This window comes from Polypterus senegalus, chromosome 18 (genome assembly GCF_016835505.1).
Source record: "Polypterus senegalus isolate Bchr_013 chromosome 18, ASM1683550v1, whole genome shotgun sequence".
Taxonomy (NCBI): domain Eukaryota; kingdom Metazoa; phylum Chordata; class Cladistia; order Polypteriformes; family Polypteridae; genus Polypterus; species Polypterus senegalus.
This window is the reverse complement of record NC_053171.1, coordinates 73290436-73313315: the sequence shown is the minus strand read 5'-3', so window position 1 is coordinate 73313315 and position 22880 is coordinate 73290436. Positions and strand designations below refer to the sequence as shown.

General features: G+C 40.4%; 1 protein-coding gene across 1 annotated transcript in view; it reads left to right on the top strand.

Moving 5' to 3' along the window:
* The window catches only part of btbd7 (BTB (POZ) domain containing 7), a 52467-nt gene that overhangs the window by 15246 nt on the left and 14341 nt on the right, over positions 1–22880 (top strand). Inside the window, exons 4-7 of the mRNA XM_039741239.1 lie at positions 8458–8666; positions 13342–13417; positions 14450–14610; positions 15013–15156. Coding sequence (XP_039597173.1) covers positions 8458–8666; positions 13342–13417; positions 14450–14610; positions 15013–15156 — 590 coding nt within the window. The remainder of the gene's footprint in view (positions 1–8457; positions 8667–13341; positions 13418–14449; positions 14611–15012; positions 15157–22880) is intronic.

Below are 22880 nucleotides of genomic sequence, written 5' to 3'. Positions count from 1 at the left end.
ATGCTCCCCTTCCCTTTGCTGTCTCTTCTCACGTGGGGTTCTTGTTCACTGTCACAATCCTCAGTCTAACACACAAACTTCACTAGGGTTGGTAGTTTATGTAACAAAGTTTCAGTTTCATAAGTGGTAACTGTATAAGCCTAAACTTTTCAAATAGAGTATCTTGTGGTCAATAGGCATATTCCGCTCTGTAAGTGGTTCTATAAAACTTTTTACTTAACTCTTTTAGGATGGGCAGAGGGCGAAAAAAAGCTGTGAATGACGATAAAATTCACTGTTACATTATCGGTAGACAGTATTTGCTAGGAGGATTGTTAGACCCGTTAAATTGAAGTTGAATTCCTGCATGTGTGTGAGCAGCATAGAGTAAACAGTGTCTAGAATGGCATTGACATCGAGCATGAGAGTGAAGTGAATGTGCAAAGCAAAATAGATAGAAAGATAGATATTTTATTAATCCTAAGGGGAAATTCAAAGAAATAATTTGGTAGTGAGTTCACAATTCACAGAAATAATTTGGTAGTGAGTTCACATTTCCCAGGATCACAGATGGCACCGAAGGCTTGTAACACCACTTTCTCAGAAGCCGCTTCGCTTTTAGCTTAGCTCCGGCTCTGCTGCCACGATACCTTCTTACCTCGTCAGGTAAATAGGGAACCACACCGGCACGGGCATTTGTTCTGGGCGCTTGAAGTTGACTACCAGAATAGACGAGTCTCTGCGTGTAAAAATCCATGTCCAAGTAGTAAAAAGTATCCAGGGAACGAGTCCACATAAAAGAAAGTGGTAGGAGTGATCAGTGAAATAGAGAAAATGGTAGAAAGATAAATTCGTACACAGTGCTGCTGGAAAGGCTTCCACTTGCGGCTGCGCCTGAGTCATAAATAGTGGATGACTAATTGCGTATATTTTATTATTTAGAATTGGACTGTGACTTGTTGGACTATGGTTTTTGAAATCTAAAACAAAAGTGAGTTACTGGCATCCGCTGATAAATCCCCAGTTGCGTGCCACTGCCCCTGTCCAGCCACTGCCAGATCTCTTAACACGCAGCGACTACACACTGTATGCAGCAACGAATGTTTTATGTTGAATCATATGTGAGAAACAATTGCTTTCTGTGCTTTTTAGAAACCTTAGTTTTTTGGAAAAAATATTCAGCCCTGGTTAAAAAGGGAAAAAAAAAAATGTCTCTAAAAGAGTACATTATTATGCCTGGCATATTTTTTTCCTATTTCAATTTAACTGATTCAATATTGCAATTACCAATGGCTAGATGAAGTCTGTGACCAAAACACTGCATCCTCAGCCACTTGTTCAGTTGCACCACCTTGACATTATTAGTCCTGTTGTCAGTAGTTATAGCAACCAGTCACGTCTGGTTGAGCTTCCAGCTTGTGAGGGCATCCTGCAAGGCTTCAACTATATGCTCCCCGGTGTGGTCTTGGGGAAAGTACCTGGTTTGTAGACAAGCACTTTTCAGTTCCCAGTTTTCCATGAAATGTATTGTCACACTCATTTATGGCTTGCAGGTCCTGCTGGACCACATATCGGTGGTCAGCGTGAAGTGAAACATTTTGGCAAGCCGGGCGGCAAGACTCTCTCTAACTTCAGTATACATTTTCTGCAGTACTTCTTTTGCAAAGTAATTCTGACTAGGTAACTGGTATCTTCGGTCAAGTTTTTTTAGCTGCTGTATAAATCTGGCTTATTCCACAGTTGAAATGGAGACCGTGTCTTTAGTGATATGATGTCACTGCTTTAGTAATGTCACCCCACTTTTCACTTTTTCTCTCATAAGGCACAGCATGGCTATATGAGTTTTGTAACGTGGTTGGTTTTGGGGTAGGAGCCTAGGAAGGTTTCACGGTCTGCGCTGCAGCACGCATTTTCACACACTCTTTGTACTGCACTTTATGGTGCAATTGTAAATGGTGGAAAAGAGTAGTAGTGCTCGAAGCTGTTGTTGGACTTGTTTTCGGCATTCTCTACAGAATACAGTATTGTGCTGCTATTCTGACACCTTGAACCCGAACTAGCTCCAAATAATTGAGCCATTGTTTTTCATCTTACCAACCAGTTCTTGTGTCTTTATCCATCTTCTTTCCTTACTTCTTGTTCTTTTCTTTTCTCTCTTTTTCTGTTCAACTGCCATTTAGGGTTCTTTTTATTTAACCTGCCTAATCGAGCACAGGTGCGAGGAGCTACTCTTCCCGCAGAACAAATGAGGAATCTGACTGATCTGCCCGCCTTTGCACATGTATGTGGCATGATCAGCCAGCACTTCAATTAACCGATGGTCAAAACACACTCGTGCATCCCACACCTGATTGGAGCCTGCACCTATTTGGGGCACGATTATTTATTTATTTAAAAACTGGCCAAAGCAGTTAAGATACGGACCCACTATATCACATAACAACTTTTCATACTCTTAAGAACAACTTTTTAAAAGGTAAGTCAAATTAAAAGAGTACAGTTTCTAGGTCTCTGTTCCTTGACATTTCAGTTTACACAGGCTAGTACTCACAGGGGGATGGCAAGTTGAGTACTTGATGATTTGTTAGCAAAGTTTAAAACTTCCAAAGAATGCTGATAGCCAATTAACATGTTCCCTTGTTGTTCCCAGAGGTTGTTTGAATGTTCACCAGGAATGGCACATTTATCCGCATCTTGGTCCCTTTTTAATCCCTTTTTCCCTTCCGCAGTGGTAAACAAACAAGACATTGGACGCACAAGCCTCCCTCTGTTTGTGTTTTCCAAAATGTCTGCTTTCTTCTCTTGTGGCTGCATTGTATGCAATGTCCTTCCAGCTGAATATTCATTGGCTGCCAGCTCCCCTGCACAACTGGAAATCACAGGCATAGGCTACATCTGCCCAATACACGCTAAGATTGTGTAAATGAAGTTGGAAATGGGGTGTAGTGTGACAGGTTTAGTTGTTAAATAAGTTTGACTTTTAGGTGTGTTAGGCTATGCTCATTCTCTTTGTTTTTGAGGGTCATGCAAAGCTTCTAAATATAAGAAAGAGACAAACAAAATTGAATTTCTAAATAATATACATTATATATCAAGTAGCAGAATAATCCTGACCAAATTTCGGGTCTTCCCCGTTTTCTCATATGCATCTTTGGAGGAGTGGGCTTTTATGAATCTGATACTCCAAAGTTGGTTCAGGAGTACTGCGAGCAAAGAGTGCAGTGAGCGTGGGGGGTTCTGGGAGTGAGGTAAACCTGGGGCTTGTATGGCAGCAAAGGCTCTTAAGATAGTAAGCATTGTGTGTTTGGCTTTGTAAAGATGTCAGATGTGCACACCTGGCTTTGTGTTACTTCAGACATTTTGATGTGGACGATTTCAAGGCTAATGACATGAAAATGGGCAAGATGCAGTGTGCATAGGCTGGGCATTCCTTAAATTTAAACAGCAATCCTTAGATGAAGCGTTCTTGTGGGTATGTGAGCCAATAAGAAAGAGGCAAGATGTACTCAAACTCTAAACACATTTGGACTCCATTGAATGATGCTGAGGTATCTGTCTTGTTGCAGTCTTTCATTGTCACTGCTGCACTTACCGCTCTTCTGTGTTTTTTGCCTGGCACATAAACATAAAAATGCCATGTGGCCACCTTTTGCCATTCAAGTTCTGCTTTTATTTAAAGGGCAACCTGTCTGCAGTAGTTGTGGATTGATACAAAAATTTTGACTTTGCTAATGATATCCAAATGGAATTAGTTTTATTTTTTACAAATTCCGTTTTCTTTTCTTTTTTTTTTTTTATTTTTGACCTTTTTATTTTTCCTTGATTCAAATTTTTTTATTTTTATGTGTTTTTTTTTTTAACTGTAAATAGCAACAGCTACATCAAAACAAACAATAATGAAGTGGCACTATGTTCCTTTTAATGAAACAGTACACTAGCACAACTGAACCTTTTTTTGCAGTGCCATTCATCAAGTGTGAGTGCCCTCCAGAATTGTAAGAGCTATTACTAGTTTGATGCATCCTTCTGAGATGAAGGTTAACTTCACTTTTAGGGTCTAAGATATTTGTTACAGCCTGAGCTAATGTGTTCTTGGCCAGAAAGAACTTTTTGTAGAGGTGAATATGTTTAGCGTGGTACCCTACTGATTCAAAGCAGCTATTCCACCTTGGGGTTCTTGGCAGACTTTACCCACATCACTAGTAATGCCGCCTCACTAAAGTATTTCTAGTGCTGCCAGGTCTCTCCCACCAAACTGATGACATGATACAAGCAGGTTGAATGTACACTGTTAGGCATAACCATTTTTAAAACTTCCTGGTCTGCTTTCAGACAGTGTGATGCATTGTCTGTAACCACTGCTAAAATGTCAGTAAGATTCAGCTAGTTTTTGTGAAGGGACTGAAGTGCTGTCTCTGGAAAGGTGGAAAAGTTGCAGCTCTCCATGAAGATAACATCTGTCAAAAAGTACTGGTCTTCAGTACCTGTAATTGTAATTATTTAAATTATTTATAATGATTCTTAAACCTTAAATGCATCATTACATCTGTAGCTTCATCTACGGCATATCTTAAAATAATTCATTACAATGTAAAAGCTAACTAATCTGGAAGACGCTAAATCCGGGAATTAAACAGAAAAAAAAAAGAGAGGCCCGCTTTTAAGGGTTCATTGCATCTGAGGAGAAGCCTGCTCTTCTGCCCAGGTTTGTAGGTGCTGAGTTTATAATGGAAGAGTCAAATGTGGATCTTGTATGCCTTGTCACCGTGAGGCAAACCATTTATTTAATCCAGAAACATCGTTATTAATTTTTAAAAGGGAACCAGTTAACAATTAGTACTGTTCACTAATAACATTTTTCTATGGGAAAGACTGTTAATACCGGTCAAATATAATTTCATGTACAATTAGAACTGCCTACATAAAAGAATTACAATACAGCCAAATGTGTACTCCCCTAAAACTATGTTGAGAACTATGTGGTCTTGGCTATCTGGATTCATCAACTACAACATAAGTTTTACTGCCACAAATCTTTTGAAGAATGGCTTCAATATGTTGTTTAAAGAAATGGGGCAAGTGAGTTTGACGAAGACTGCTCATTTTCTGGCAGCACACCTACTTGTTTATAATGCTTGATAAAGAAGGGATGCATCTTCGTCATTTTATGAGTGGTATGTCTGACTCACATGACCACAAAGTTCTCTACAAACTGACATCTTGCATCTGACAATTTTGTTGTTTCGTCTATTGTTACCTAAAAGGGAACACTTTTTTATCTTAATTTCTCCTTGTTCTTGAGATGGATTTTACTTTTGAAGTGGTCATTGCAAGTATCTTTTCGTGTCCAGTCTATGGTATGCTGGAAAAACGTGTTGAAAAGTTGGTGTCCAGATTTGTAAAAATCGCTGGGATGTTGTTGTGCCTTCAATTTTGCAGTTATGCTCGTATTTCTTAGTGTTTTCAACGTAGTTAGGGTATCTGATACGTTTCTGTCTCATGCAGCTATCTAATTCACGTGCTTTTAACAAGAAAACCTACAAGAAACACACACACAAACAGAGGCACAACTGAATTTCAAAGAATTGTGTTCACTTGAAAAACCACAAACTAGAAAATAGTATCTGAATGATAGAACTACATATTATTCAATCGTTTAATTCATTGGGAAGTTTTGTAACACTCAACTCTTCACTCTCTAAATTCCTCACATTACCATTTTTAAATCTAAAATCCATTTTTATGCCTTAATTCCGTGATTCAGTCCTTGTTTCCCGCATCGCGGAAATCATAGAGCCCTACCAAAGTGGTGGTACCACCTTCTTTTGCTCCCTTGACACATACATGCATGTGCTTTAATGTTCCGCTAAGCTTGATTGCACATTGCTGGAATTGGGGGTTACCCCTTGGAGTTCTGATTGCACTGATAACAATCATTTAGTAAGGGATTATAGGCATGTTTGGTGAACAGAGGTTCATACATGCAAATTGTGATTGAAGCTGTTGGGCTTACCATTGCACCATTACCTCTGTTGCATTTTCTTATGGTCGTTTTTTTGTAGAATTTTAAATTTACACCAAACTGCATGCAACCAAATATAGAGCAGAGTTTACTGTCGAGCAGAACTCATGTCTTGCGCAGTTCTACTGTACTTTAAATGGCAGTTGTCTTAGTTGTAGAGACAGAAGTTTATAAAATGTATTCATTCTTTACTGATTTTTTTTTAACCTCCTTCAAGTAATGTTTATCCCAGGAAAAACAAGCCAAAAATGTTGAATTTTCTTTAACAAGAAAAAGTATTATTACATGTAACAGAAACATGTGAATGTCAACATAAATACAGTAGGAATGGCCTGTTGAGTGTCCACTGATGCAGACTTAGTACACGTCCTTCATGTCACATGTTTTGAAACTGTCACAAACGCACAGCTTGATGAAACAGTAGAAGTGGTTTTCTGTGCACAATTATTTTTGTCTGTTGCTTGTCCATGACTGGTTAGAATGTCAGTGCTTGATCTGCACAACTGACTCAACCCTTATGTTATTGTAGGCTACCGCAGTGCAAGGCATAGTGACTTCCACATTTCACCAACAGAAACATTGACAGTTGCCATATTGAGAGCAGTACTTAGGGGACTTGCTTGTTCTTGCACGTGATCCCAATTATTTTGCATTTTTATCACACACCTACTGTCACACAATGCTTCACTTCACGTGACCGAATTTACTGGGCATATTCGGTGATTGTCGTGCAATGCGTAAGTGCCGTGCTGGATGGACTGGTATCCCATCTGGGATGGAAGATGGATCCTTGCCCGTGCAGGGGGCCATAACAGGACTACAGGAAAGTAGGTGTGCAACCCAGCTGGGTTAATGGTAGATTCCTATCTTAATCGGGACAAACAAATAATGAATGGACAATTCATTCCCCAGTATAAAACAGGGCAGTGTTTATCTGGTTTGGCCCCAGACATGGACACCCCCAGGGTGGTCTGGAAATTGGAGTTTTGAAAGGCAACCTTGTCAGGGTCCTTGGGTTCCTTCAGGGGTCACTATTAGGAGTAACTCTCCATGTTTTAGAGAACTTCCATCTGACGTAGAAGTGCTCCTGTTACACAACACCATAACCCCAAAAGTACTCCCGAGTCAGGTATAAAAGAAGCCATGTCATTCTTGAAAGGTGAGCCAGAGTTGGTAGGGAGTATGACGATGCTTATGGAGGAGAACGGAGGTGGATAAACATTGTTTACTGTATTATTGATTTGAAGCCTGGAAAAGGTTTTGCTGTTAATAAATCTTTATCTAAAAGAACTTGGAAGCACTAGGCTACAAGCCTATAGTTGGTCGTACTTTTTTACTGAAGTTAAAATGTTTGATTACCGTGTGTTTGTATTTTTATTTTAAGGATCGTATTCTTTGACTTTTTGAAAAAAACATATTTTGACCTCTAAAATCTGCCCTTTTAACTATTGAAAAACAATTGAACAATTGAAAACAAATAGCTGATTTTTGTGAACCATCTAATGACCCTTGTACCTTTCCACGGTACTGTATTTGTGGACTTGATGTGGAATTGCAAACTGTAAATTAATATATTCTTTTAAAAACGCTCTTCCTTTTTATCTGTTTAGTCTTTTGGTATGTCTGTTTGTTTACATTGAAGATCACTAAGCTTCCAAAAAAAAACCTGGGCTATTAGTGCTCATCTGTACCATGGCTCTTTTTATCCTATAACATATTTTTCATTTCAGTTTTGCGCCTCATCTTACAAATCCTCTTGTCAGCTTTGTATTTGATTTGCTACTCGTAAACAAAAAAAAAAACGCACCTTTGCAGTTTATTTGGTTTAAGTCCTCAGTGTTGTGCCTCATGATCCTGTGCGTTAATCCTTCAGATGGCCGAGCTTAAGCCACTGTCATAGAATTTGTGACTGATGCACTGGATGAGTCTTTCTGAGGCTATTTGAAAAATGAACAAGGCTGGCGTGTTCATGGACTCATCTATCAGAAATGCAGGAGCAGATTCAGTGGTACATGTGTGGTTTTGCCTCACTTCTGCACCTGTAGGTGCAAAGGTAAAGCCAAACGGTTGTTTAGCCACACTTTTGACAGTGCACAGTTTTGGTTTGGCCAGTGCCGTGTTTGAGTTTTTAAGCAGTAAATACAGGGTTGAACACAAATCCAAATTACTTTTGCATTGTTAAATAGATGAAAAACTGAAATCTAATGACCTGATGCTTTTCCACAAAGATGCTGAACGTACCAAGCAAAGTACTGTGCTATTTCCATATTTTTTTCACGTTGGGTAGAAGTCAGTGGTATGGACTGAACTAGCCGATTTCAACTGCTAGGGGCAAATGCCTCTGTGTGCTTTTCACCAGCACCTTCTCAAGGGTGTGTAGAGTTCATGTAATTTGTTATTTAAAGGCAAAGACTTTCTCAACATTACAGCATTTATTTGCTTTTTCACCCATTCAGGCTGTGAGGATATCATTGCTGAAAGCATCTCTCTGGACACCGTGATCACAATTTTAAATTGGAGCTCACAGCCGTATGGATCCAAATGGGTCTCCCGTCAGGCTCTTCATTTCCTCTGCGAGGAATTCTCTCAAGTTATGACCTCCAGTGTTCTTTATGATCTCAATAAGGAACATTTCCTGGCTGCTATTCAGTCTGACTATCTGCAGGTAAGTCCAGCTCCACCATATCAGATTCCACCAGCCTTGAAAAGAAGTGCATGATTAGTTAGACCCAGAATACCTAAATTGCTGACAGACTACCCGATAGCTCTGGAAATATTGGAATTTGTTTCCCCACTAGGTTTGTTTATAAAGATAGACACAATTTCATCTTGTTCAAAAATGTGTGTCTATGTATCTGTCTATTAGCATCTATTGGCATTTAATATCTGTTAGAATGTATTTTTGTAATGCATGTAGTAATAAAATGCATTGCATTTATCATTCCAATAGATGGCACATTACAAGTGTTACCACTTAGGTTGCGAATCATGTAACAAATGTCATATGACTGAGGCAACAGACAACTTTGTAAAAGAAAACTGAAATAGAAAAACCTAAAAGAAATAAAATGGCTGAGAGTGCAAGTACCCTGTCAGGGCCTCAAAGACATCTCCTGGGAGGCCAGAATGTCTCCTTTACAGCTGGTAATGGGGTTTATTTATTTAAATGTCTTTTTCCTGCACTCATTTTGCTGTGTTAATGTTAGTAGATCACCAGAATGTTTAATAGACTCAAATAAGATTTGTTGTGCCTTAACTTATTCTTACATTTTTTTTGAGTTACATTTTTTAGGTTATAGTGTTGATTGTTTATCTGTTAGAATAAAAAATGCAATGCATTTTATTAGCACAAGCAACACATGCCTTGGAATGAGTGTATTGAAAATGACACCATATTCATTGCAGTTCCTCTCTGTTAAATTCATTTTAGTTGGGTAATGGAAGTGCCAAACTAAAAGTCCGCAATTTATCATGCACTGTGGCAACTAACGTGTAAATATTTGTGGGCTTGATAGTTTTGTTTTATACTTTTTCATTCCTACCTTATTCTGTCTCTTCACAGTTCACATTCGCTTTTTAGGTTATTTGTTGGTAGTTGTAACAGCATTGATAAATGCAATCCATGATATAATCCGTGCCGAGTCATCTCAGTGTTCACTGGCATCTCCTGTTGACCACTCCTCAGGCTACCAGATGGATCTCACTCTGGCTGAGTCAGAAGTCACCCTAACACTGAAGATGAATGAATTTGGCTCAGCCCCACTTGTGTGTTGGTGATGCTGTGTTCATTCATTTTTATTTTAATGATCCACCATGACTTAATTCATGAACTGCACATGTTTGATTGATTTTAATTTTGTGGTGCTCAGTCACTAAATATGTGAAAAATGGTAGATTTTACAAATGAGTGGGAAGAGATGAGTTTAAGTTTTAACTTTGGTAGGGAAAATTTTGAGCAGGTGCAGCAAAGTCTAAGGAGGATAGACTGGGATAAGCTTTTAAAAGTGGAGACAATCAAAGAGGTTTAAAACAGGTTTAAAAATGTTTTACATGTAATGCAAAACATGTACATTCCTAAATGTGGAATTAATAGGAAATAAAAAAAAAAAACTCCACAGTAGTTTAATAAAGAGTTAAAAAAAAAAAAAAAACACTGTATAAAACTAATAGCTCCAAAATGAATCGTAGGGTATATGAGAACATGAAGGCAACCATTAAGAAGGATATTAGGGAGGCTAGAAGACAGTTGGAGATAAATATGGCAGATAATAGCAAAGATGACCCGAAGAGATTGTTTTAGTATTTTAATAGTAAAAGAACAGTCAAGGAGGAGGTGAAGTGCATGTGGAATAGTAAAGGGGAATTAAAAGATACAGACAGTGAAATAGCAGACAGTCTAAACTTGCATTTTTCTGAGGTCTTCACAAGTGAAGTGGATAACCTCCTAGCAGTAAATGGGACTTCTAAGGAGGTTCTGATTAATTTAGAAATTGTAGAAGAAGTGCTGCTCATATTAAATAGGCTGAAATCAAACAAGTCACCAGGACTAGATAATATTTACCCTCGAGTTCTTAAGAAGGCTAGCAAGTACATACATAAACCATTGACACATATTTTTAGGAAGTCACTGCATGCTGGGGAGGTTCTGAAGGATTTGAAAATGGCAAATGTTATCCTTTTATGTATAAAGGGTGACTGGGCAGATCCAAGCAACTATAGGCCAGTAAACTTAACATGCAATGCATTAGAGGAAAATTAACAGAAGGAATTATTAAAGATAAGATTGAGAAACACCTGGCATGTACAAGAGCTTTTCTGAACCGTCAGCATGGTTTCAGATGAGGGAGGTCGTGTTTTACTAACATGCTGCAATTCTGTGAGGAAGCAAAAAAAGGATACGATCAAAATGGAGCATATGATATTATCTTGATGTTTAGAAAGCGTTTATCAAGGTGCCTCATGAGAGGTAGGGCATCAAACTAAAAGAAGTGGGAGTATAGGGTGATGTCTGTAGATGAGTTCAGAATTGGGTCAGACACAGGAAGAAGAGGGTTATGGTGCAAGGAACCTTATCAGAATTGGCTGATGTTAAGAGTGGTGTCCAGAAGGGTCAGTGCTAGGGCAGCTGCTACTTTTAATATACTGTATACCGTATACACTCGCATATAAGTCGGGTCTTGAAACCCAAAAAATCGATCATAAAATGAGACCCCAACTTATGCGCCCATTCAAAAATGCGACCCTTAAATTTTTTTATTTTTATTATTTTTTTTTATACATCTTCTTACCTCCTGCGATCTCACACCAGTTTCTCAGACGCATCGAATTTTGTTGCAGTGGCGCAGTTACCAATTTCTTTAGTTACTTCAGCAACATTTAATTTAAAACCAGCTTCATATTTTCTTCTGATCGAATGCTACATCGTAGATAAGGGATGCTCTTGACGATAAACGTGTGTGATATGCGAAAAACACAACAGTGCAAACGTCGCTTTGGAATAGTTTTTGTGTTACCATGTGGTCACATAGGCACAATAGAGAGAGAGAGAGAGGTTAGGAGCGCATGCTGATACAGCGCATTGCCGCACCCACATAAAAATAAAAATGGCAGTGTGCTTCGTGGTTACTCGCTCAGGTGGGCGTTAGCATATCATAATGCCATGTACCACTAGCGTGAGTTTACCGCATTCGACATATACAACCGACATTATAAAATACCAGAAATTATTCAATAAAATCAAATCCTGACTTGCCCGCAGGAGAACTTACCTGCGAGTGTTTATGGTATAACTGATTTAGATTGGAATATAAGTAACAGGCTGGTTTAGTTTGTAGATGATACCAAGGTAGGTGGATTGATAGATAATATTGGAATCTGTTAAATCATTACAGAAGGACTTAGGCAGATTTGTTCGGATGAAATTTAATGTCAGTAAATGTAAAGTTTTACACATAGGAAGTAAAAATTTAGGTTTCAATATACAACTGGAGGTCTGAAAATCAAGAGTACACCTTATGAGAAGGATTTAGGAGTCATAGTGGACTGTATGCTATCAACTTCCAGACAGTGTTTAGAAGTCATTAAGAAGGTTGCAGAATGTTTATATAGCACAACATGTGGAGTACAGGTCCAAGCAGGTTGTGCTCAAGCTTTATAACACACTGGTGAGGCATCATCTGGAGTCCTGTGTGCAGTTTTGGTCCCCAGGCTACAAGAAGGACATAGCAGTGCGAGAATAGTTCCAGAGAAGACCAACCAGGTTCATTACAGGGCTACAGGCGATGAATTATAAGGAAAGATTAAAAGAGCTCAGCCTTTTCATTTTAAGCAATAGAAGATTAAGAGGAGACATGATTGAAGTGTTTAAAATTATGAAGGGAATTAGTACAGTGGATTGAGACTGTATTTTAAAATAAGTTAATCAAGAACTCATTAGGAAGTTTTTCTTTACAAAGAGACCCATACATACTTTGAATAAGCTGCTAAGTAGTGTGGTAGACAGTAAGACTTCAGGGATTTTCAGAACTTGACTTTTTTTTTTAGAAGAATTAAGTGGATAGGACTGTCAAGCTTTGTTGAGCTGAATGACCTGTTCTCATCTAGATTGATCAAATGTTCATAATATCCTGTGCTTGCAGAGCCCCAATCCAGAAGTTCTAATCTGCTATTTAAATGCTGCTCTCCCCGACACTTGGACTTTTTTTTCTGATGGATATCATAGTTGACCGCTTCATAGCACCCTTGTAGCAGGGACTTCACAAGTTCACCATTTCTCCTACATTAGCTCTTTAAGATCCCCTGAGGTGTCACATCTGTCAACTGGAGTGTCAGGCTCCATTTGTGGTAAATTAATACTAAATGTGGGACTTGGAGTTTAGGTTTCAGTTTCACTACAGAAAATTGCAACTCTTTTTTTTATTATTTTTTGTTTAAACCACTTAGAAGTATCATAAGTTTGTGGTGTTTCGATAACTTTATTCTGGTGTTATATTCTTGTGTTATAGTGAGCCAAGTTTTCTGGGGTGGAGTCCTCCTTGGATTTACTAAGTGTGTTAAGCCTGAGACAGTATATTTTAATCTGTGACGGCATGCTCTTTTTATCAGGTAATATTCTGTAGCCTCCAAGTCCATGAAAACAGAGGAGGCTGATCTGTAAATTTACAGACAACGGCAGAGCAAAGAGTCCAAAACAGTAAAGTCATATAGGAGCACAACTGCACAAACTGAAGTACAAAGTGCACCTTGCACATCTTATCCATATTATTATTAACGTTTTCTGCACTTATAAATAACCCACAAGTACCGTGTGATTCTGGGCTAATAGTTGTGTTCTCTTTCAGGCAAGTGAGCAAGATATCCTGAAATATGTTGTGAAGTGGGGAGAGCACCAGCTGATGAAGAAGATGGCAGAAAGAGGTAAGAGTGCAAAACGTGCCCAATACAAGTGTTTGTTAGCTTGTGATGCTTCTCCTCGCTTCACATTTAGGGGTACCTCTGAGGGGCTATGGCTGAAATGATACTCACAACAAACCAGTGCTTTCTGTCTCCAATCCTATGGGCCCCTCTGGCTGCAGGTTTTTCTTCCAACCAAGACTATAATCCCTCATTCATTTTTCCCTTTCATTATTGATTTAGCTGGATTTTTTTTCCTTCCCTATTTATTTATAAAATAGCTGTAAGGTATGAATAGTATTAATAACAAATTTAGAAATAATCATTTTTTCCCATAATTTTAGGAGGGGTGCCAGGACTGGATCTGGACACCATTGCCACTAGTCCCTTGTGTTCCTCATGTGCATGTAAAGGCTGTATTGTACAGGTTATCACATTCACAGTTTTAAGGACTTGTTTGTTTCCTGAGTTGCCCCTTACTAGCCAGTCTTGGGAAGGAGTCAGCAGTGTTTGCTGTGTATGACAATTTGATCCTCTGGCCATGCTGGACATTTGTAATTGGTTGTATCCTGCCATGATTCTTTCTGTTTTCCAGCATCACTTAAATGTTTTCTTCTTCTCTCGGATGCACAAAATGTCCCATATTTTACTGTCTGTCTGGTTTTTAGACAGTTGTGTCCCTTAAAAAAAACCACACAAACTCTCATGCTAGCTGTGGACCGAGGCTTATTATTCGGATACTTATATACAAATGTGACATTTCTAATTTTTGCCTTGTTTTGCATGCTGTGCCAGCAATTTTAAAGATCGTAGATTACAAGGAATTGTACTGTATCTTAACTTGGGGACTTCTTGGTAAATTTTCCCATAACACATGTCTGGAGTTCATAAATTGTTACTGCATCTCCCTTTTCAACAGTTTTATTTAAGACAGTAACACCTTTGTAGAGTTAGACTCCTGGTCGGTGTCATCTCCTTAAGAGATCATAACAGTAGATGGCAGATTTGTAATGTGATGGTTTCAAATACTTGTGATGTCCCTGTTTGTGTGTACAGAACCAAATTTATTAAGTGGTACGGCTCACAGTGTGAACAAAAGGGGAGTGAAACGCAGAGACCTGGATCTTGAGGAGCTGAAAGAGATGTTATCACCTTTGCTGCCTTATGTCCGCATTGATCATATCCTGCCTCCCAACAGTGAAATCCTAGGTGAAACAGTGAGTATTTAAGTTACTTTTTTTTTTTGCTTGTTTAATACTCTACGCTCTCTGTGCCTTAATGTTTGGTTGTTTGCCATGTTTTGTCACCAGTAGTACCCAAATGAACTGCATTAGGAATAGAGCTAGTCTTTGCAGAGTTTCTTTAGTTCATTCATGCAGGTTGATTAAATGACATAAACACAAAGTGGACCTGCAGCCCGAACACATTGGACCTCAATATTACTTCCATAAAAACCTTATAATATTTCTTACATTTTTTGAAATATTAAAAAAATAAATCTGAAACTTTATTGTAAGCTTTTAGATTTTGTGAAAGTTGAAAAAGTCATTTACATTAAGTATTTTAGCAGCATATTGTAGAATGAAGTTTAAATGTATGGATGTGTTCTTCTTCCTCAGATGAAAAGAGGTTTAATCAGCACCCCTCCTTCGGATATGTTGCCCACGGCAGAAGGAGGTAAATCCAATGCCTGGCTGAGGCAGAAGAGTGCAGGCATCTACGTCAGACCTCGTCTCTTTGCGCCTTATGTAGAGGAAGCCAAGGTAAGTTACTGTCTAAGCATAATATTCAGGTGGAAAATTAGCATTTATTTTATTCTTTTTGAATTGATCCTTACATTGTACTCAGCTTTAAGGTATCACATTTTTTGTTATAGCATATAAAAGGTGTCCCACGCCACAAATCCCTGAGTATTACTGACCGAAACACATGTATTACTCCAAAAAGACTGCAGCACCTTAATAAATTATAAACGTGCTTTCAAAAGATGCTGACTCCACAACACCAATCATATTCTTCTCATTCCTCTTCTTTTGATGACTGTTGTCCTTCACTCTTGAGTTGCATGGCTTAGGAGAATGGCTCTTTTTCAGCTGAACCTGGAAAGAAGCGCTTGTGAACCAGGCACACCCTCCTCCCAGCAGCACCCAACAGGGCTTCCCATTGGAACTATAAATCCCACGCAGCCCTATGGGCATCGTAAAGGAACCTCCTCCTGGGATATGCCCACCCAGTGTACCCAGGGAACACCTTGCCCCAACAGATAGTGTTCCACTGTCTTATCATTTAACTGACCTCCTGATCAGGAATGGGCATACCAAATATCCTGGCTAGGACACCTATCCCCTCTATGATGTCCTTCAAAATGTATTATTTTATATTACATTTTTTGATTTTGATCAAGTCTGTTTTTTATTTATGTAGTGGTAATTGAAAGTTAGTGAACCATTCAGAATTGTCCATATTCCTGCATAAATATATGACTTAAAAATCTTCAGATTTTCACTCAAAGCAGATATGGAGAACCCAGATAAACAAATGAGAAAAAAAACATATCATACTTTGTCATTTATTTATTGATGAAAATCGCCCAGTATTATACATCTGTAAGAGGCAAAAGTATGTGAACATTTGCTTTTAGTATTTGGTGTTACCCCCTTTTTGCAGCAATAATTGCAGCTAAACATTTCCAGCAGGTCATAATCAGACCTGCACATCGGCGTGGAGGAATTGTAGCCCATTTCTCCATACACAGTTGCCTTAACACAGGGATTTTGCTGTTTTCTCTCAAATGAACTGCATGCTTCAGGTCATTCAACATTTCTATTGGGTTAAGGTAAGGACTTTGACTTGGCCATTCCAAAACTTGTTTTTTCTTCTTCTTCAACCACTCTTATGTGGAATAATACTGGGTGACTTTCCTCAATAAATAAATGATCAAGTGTGATATTTTTGTCTTTATATTTTAGCTGGGTTTTCCATATCTACTTTTAGGACTTGAGTGAAAAATCTGATGCTGTTTTAAGTAGTTTTTATGAAGGAATATGGACAATTCTGAAGTGTTCACTAACTTTCAAGTGCCACTGTGCATTTGTTTTTTACAGCAGTTGGTAGAGTAGGCCTTTTTAGCTGGCAATTAATTTATGTGTTTATGGTTATTTTTATCGTTAATTTCATGTGATTTTTACCTACAGATGGCACACCACTTAACCAATGATGAACTAAGAGTGTGGACCTCTTAATGTGGCTCTAGTTTATTATTAATATTTAAAGATTACTTTTACTGTAAGTCATGAATTAATGATATCAGTGCAATGTTTGGGTTAGCATTGACTTACTATCATTTTTAAAGCTTTCGGTATATACCCTTACAAAGAAATATGACTGTGACTAATAGTGGCCTTTTATATGTAACCTCAGAGGTTAAGCCCCGTTTAACTAGCATCTGCTTTATAATGAAACCTCAGGGGCTAAATAGCCTTCTTAGCATATATTACATAAATATTTCATATGCAACTTCAGAGGCTGTGGAACTTACTTCAACGTGTGTTAATTCAAAGCATGTTTATAAGTAGAATACCCCATAAATATCCTCTTGAGATTCACATATCACAATATTCAAGTCTACAGCATGAGCCAACATTATACCTTTACAGCATTAATGCTCTTGATAGCAGACTCAAAGATCAGATATGGCTTAGCGCAAAAAATGTGAGCCAATCTTCATGACGGAAGAAGGCAGCCTGCTCTGCAGAGCCGGGTCCGTAAAAGGTGAAAGGGGTGGACACATAGCCGATTAGCCACGTGGTCCCGGGAAGGTAAGCAGAGAACCCTTAAACCGGCAGTGGGACAGAAGCAAGGCAGACACAACAATTCAATCAACAAGGTTTATAAAATGAAATATATACATATAATAAATAGAAATCAAACAATCCAAGAAAAAACATGAAATAACTATATACAATAAATATAACATGAAATAACTATATACATACAATAAAAATCAAACAACAATCCAAGGAACTATATACAAACAATAAATAAATAAATAAGTAAGTAAATTAAAAAAAATTCTTTAATGGGCACCCCGCCCGGCACAATTTTGTTTCTCTCTCCTCTTTTCCTCCAGCCAGTCCTGGACACTTCTGCCAGCTGAGGTGGAGCAAAAGAATTCCCCCCAAAAGCAGCTGTGGCCGAACTGTTTTGTTTTTGGGCAGCCACAGAGCTGGCAAACATAGGCCTCCACTTTTTTCCTTTGTTTGGGGGGGATTCCTTGCTGTCGTGCCAGCTTACCCCCCTCCTGCTTTTCCTTCCACCGCCAGGCAGTGGTGTGGGGTACTGAAGGTCCTGCCTATGGCGGTGGAAGCAGAGGAGCGACAGGGTCAGCTGGCAAAGGGAGTGGCTGGGTGGCGGGTGCTTCTTGTGGCACAGGGGGTGGCCAACAATTGGCAGTGCCACATCCATGGGCCCCCGAGATTGCTGCGTCGCCTGACTGGACAGGTCAGGTGGGTCCGGGTACTGATGCTCTTCTGCAGCGGACTGCTCGGGGCCCGTGGGCGTACGGCAGGGGTGGGCTCCGAAGCAAGGGCCGAGCTGGTTGGCAATGGCACGGCCATCTCCAGAGCCCACCTTACCAGCTCCCTGGTGCGAGCGTAGTGGCTACAGGGACAGAAAGGAAAGTAAGTCAGGGTGGGAGGGAGGAGAGGGGCATGGTGGATCCTACTTGTCCAGTGTGTACCTACCATTGTGCCAGGGTGCGCTGATTGAGGGGGAATAACTAGATACGTGTCAGGGCCATGAGTACCGGGTTTGTGCGGATATTTTCCTGGATGCAGATATAATCGTGCATCACTGCTGCCCAGCGGTTCACCCTTGCGCCGCAGGTGGTGGTTCCTTCGGGGTGAATCCTGGACAGCTCTACACAAACGGCCTCCACAAACACCTACACCTACAAAATTCGGGGGGTGTGAGAGAGACAGAGAGTGAGAGTCAGTCAGTCAGTCAGTCAGTCCTGCCATCTATATCCAATCAAAAGGAAAGAGGCCACACCAAAGAGGTTGATCACCTACCGTCGCAAGCTCTCCACTCCCGGTGTGACACTGGTCTGCGAGTGCTTGTGTCGGAACCTCCCCTGCACCAGTCTTTCCTGGTGGCATGGCGGAATGTGAACTGGAGCCTTGACACCCTCTGGCAGTCGTTCCCAGAGGGTGACGATCTCTGCCACTTGCTGCTGCATCATGTAGGCATGGTGACGCAGCTTCAAGAGACTGGAGGCCAGGTTAACCACGTGCTGGTAACCTGGGCCAGTGTCAGGTCCAAGGCTATTCTGTTGGGGGAAGAGAGCGAAAGTGAGAAAGGGGAGCACTCATCAGATATTCCACAGGTATATCTCGATGGCGATATCGCTCACCTTCTTCGTTGAGCCCATCGTCAAGATTGAACCAAAGATGGAGGTGATCCGGGCCTTGGTCTCTTCCAGCCTCGAAGCCACCTCCCTGGCATAGATGGACAGCAACCACTTTGCACCGGGCACCGGGGTCACAGATGGCTCGGCACCCAATGTGATGAACCTGGTGAACATGAACTTTTTGGACCGTGTCAACCAGGACCTGGTGTGCTCCTTGAGCAGATACCTGCGCAGCCGGTTGGCCCCGTTGCCCAGCATGCGCTCACGCATCTTCCCGATGAGCTTTTTGTCACAGGATAACCTGTGTTAGACAGAACAGAGATGTTAGGACTGCCCGTGTGTGCCCGTTTACCTGTGGAGAGCTGACCCAGCCATCGGAGACTCCTTGTCTGACCTGTAAGTTAGGATAGCTGGAAAGTCATCCCGGTGGGTGTGGTGCAGCTGATCCAAGATATCCTGCGACCAACCCGCCACCTTCTTCCTAAAGTGCCGGCACTCTAGGTACTCCATGGCCAATAAAGTACCATCCGTCTGTGTTCAGGACCCTCCGGACAGTCCTGTAGAGTCCTGCTCCCAACAACCTGTGGCTGCATGCCGTGCATGCGGTACGGCATCCACAGGAAGAACGGGCACTGAAAAAAGGTGTCGGGGGCCGGGAGGATGCCACCAAAGGCGAAGGTAAAGTCCTCCAGCCCTCGGGCAAAAGTAGCTGTGTGTGTGTGACACAGAGAGAGAGAGAGCATGAACAACAAAAAAACAAACAAAAAGAATCAGACAGGTCCTGTTCTTTTCCTGGCAATGTAATTCAAAGAAACACATCCTTTTAACTCCCCTCTCTCCTGGCTACAGACAGCGTTTGCGAAGGCTGCCTTTCCGGATCAGCCGTCAGTTGGGAGCGCTGGGATGCTATGGGCCCTCCACTAGTTGCAGACTGGGAGGTAGATGCTGGGGAAGGTTGTTAACAAATTCAAACAAATAACAGGTTAAACAGAAAAAGTGAAGGAGCCACCACCAGTTTCCATGGGTGGCTGTCGCTTACCAGCCTCCAAATCCATGCTGGCTGACAGCAGCACGTCATCGGGAATCTCGACAACGGAGGTTGCTGCAGAGAGAGAGGCAGTGGGGGCAACAGTGGTGGTTTTGGGAAGTGATGACATTGCTGCTGCCTTCGCCTCGTCTCTTCGCCGCACATACAGCTGGAGTGCATGCATCCTGGTCCCGACTTTGGTGGTCTGGCGCTGGAGCCATTTGATGTAACTGCGTTGGGGTACAACAGCGGAAACGGTAATGGGTGAACAAATGGAAGCAGGGTCCCACTACCCTGCTGTGCCTTTCCCCTCAGACCCGCCCCCCTGATAAAAGTCTTTTTCTCACCTCTTGGCCTTTCGATCTTCTGTATCGTAAAGGGCCTCAAATGTCAGGTGTCCGTGTTGGCCGAAGCCGAGCCTCTTGCCCTTGTCCAGGGGCCTTGCTAACCCGTCTCTCTCCTGTCGACGGCGGATGGCCATCTTCACGTCGGGAAAGAGCCAGGCGTAGGACTCCAGGGCGTTCTTATTGCTCACCAGCGGGCTATCCGACACCTGGCCATCTTCGCTCTCCCTCATGTGGGTTGCCAACACCATGACGGCATAATCGAGGTCATGGGTCAGCAACCATTTAAAAGTCTGACCCCGGTACTGTCCAAACTGGAGCTCGCTGGCGCTGCACACCTAGAGTCCCCGAGGTCACCACCTGCGGCCCGCACACGTCTCCTGTCCTGCTCCCTGACCATCTCGGCCGACTTTACCTTGAACGGCACAGAGCCGCTCAGGCCATATGCCTTGGCGACCTGGACCGCCTTGGCAGAGGCCTTGAGGGTCAGTTCGCTGGAGGTCTGGCGGCGGAACTGTGGCACAGGGTTCAAGCTGGATAAATTAGATAAACCAAGAGAAAGTTACAGTTCCACTCCAAAGTTGTTTAACACCTCTGTTTTTCTTTAAATTTAACCAGCTGGAATGCAACGAGCGACCTGAAACAGATCCACAGGAAACTCGCAGACATTACATTTAAAGTTTAGGTTACCAAAAACTGAAATTAAAATAAATTTCAGAATATTACAAATTGGCCTTCAGGGAATAACTAATAGGTTACAACCTTCTTATAGTCTGCATCAAGCGACGTTGCCTCCAACAGAGATAAAATAAAGAGTAACTGAGCATGCAAAAAATGAACAAGGGAGCAACAGGATGATAAACTGCCACCTTTGAACAAATTCTATAGGCACCAAGCCCAATATTCCAAAGTTTTTTGTTTTTTTTTCTTTTTCTATATGAATACTTACATGTCAACACCGCAGGTGATGTTGGGTCTATTAAAACAATGCAATCAACCAGTACGTCAATTAAAGAAAGAAACCTTTGTTTTGAGGGGAACATTGCTACTACAAACAAAGACTCGCGTAGGAACACTAGTGGCAGCCATGGTAACAGATACCAGAAACAGTTAAATCTGAATTCTAAAAGAGTAAAGGAACACACAAAAAAATAAATATAATGGTTAGTAATACTAATATAGACATTTTTTAAGGCCTTTAATAATATTACAACTACCTTGTTACACTGCAGTTTGCTATTGTTAGCATTATTATTATTTATTATTAACAAACATAATTATAACGCAACTCTGTCCAGACTATTTACAGATATTTATATTACTGAAACCAGTTTGCTAAAAAGAAAACTATACTTTCATTAATACGTACAAAACAAATAAATTCTCATTAGATTCAACTACATCCGTTTTATTTCACTTCACTATAATCCTTGTGTACTAATAGTAACAGCAATAATAAATAAAACTTGAAACATGACATCGCCGCTTTTAGAAGGGGAGGCGGGTCTTTTGGAACAGAAATCGGAACACTTCTCCTTTCAGCCAATTAAAATTTACAGAACAGTCGGTACAAACAATTAGAAGACAGGCGTTTCCGCGGTGAGCCAATCCCTGCAAAGGACTGCTTGTTAATCACCTGAAAAATTGGTACAGAATCGTAACAGAGGTGCCCCGAAGATAGGAACTCTTTAGGTGCATTTAACAATTTATTACTAGGAAAATCATAATTATATACTTCAACAGAAACCATATCATTACAGATACACAGCATATTGTGGATAATGGCTGAGAACAAAAATGTGTTCTGGGAGATTGTCCTAGAATCTTCCAAATTTCCCTTCAGTTCCAGCCTTCTTATTTTCTGTTGTGCAGCCTGAGGCAAGTTACTGGTCTAGTTTTGGAGCACCAAATGAAAACGTGGACTGATATTATTACGTAAACCTTTGCAGATCAATAGTAATCAGGTGGAATGAGGTGTCACCCTCTGACTGGGAATGTGCAGTTGACATAAAATACTTGACTTTGATGTTAGAACATGTCAAAATAAGTGTGCTCTGCAACCAAACAATTCTTTTAAGGGACAAAGTGAACTTTGGCTTATTTTTCAAGAAATAGCTGGCTTTCTTTAGAGTCTCTCACAGGATGATTATTTGATTGGCTTTAATTTCCCAGTCCCCATGGTTGTTTATATGAAGCCGGCATCAGTTGTTTTTCCTGTCAGGTGGAATCAGTTCCTCACTCTTTGATGTGTGAATGAGGTTACTGCTGATGAAATGCTTAGTATTAGCATTGCATTCAGTTCATTTATGGTGGATGGAATCAAAAAAGACTCTGCTGTCCAAATTCGCATTAGCAACTGCTAAAGAATTTATGGCCTTAGAAAGATTTTTGTTGTTGTTCCTTAGAAAACTACTGTATTGCAATGTGCTTTTTTTTTCTTTCTTCATTTTTTTATTTTTTTATTTTATTCTAATCTTTCCATACAAATAGATTAATTTTTACAAAAAAAATAGGATTGAAAACAAGTCACTCCCCCCATCACAATCATTATTGTAATCCTTATTAGTTAGAAATTTTTTAATTTTCTCTTCTGATTCCTGGTACCTAATAAGTTCAATTGCAAAATGTAGCCCTAAAGATGAAGTAACTCATCCCAGCAGTTTAGATAGATAGATAGATAGATAGATAGATAGATAGATAGATAGATAA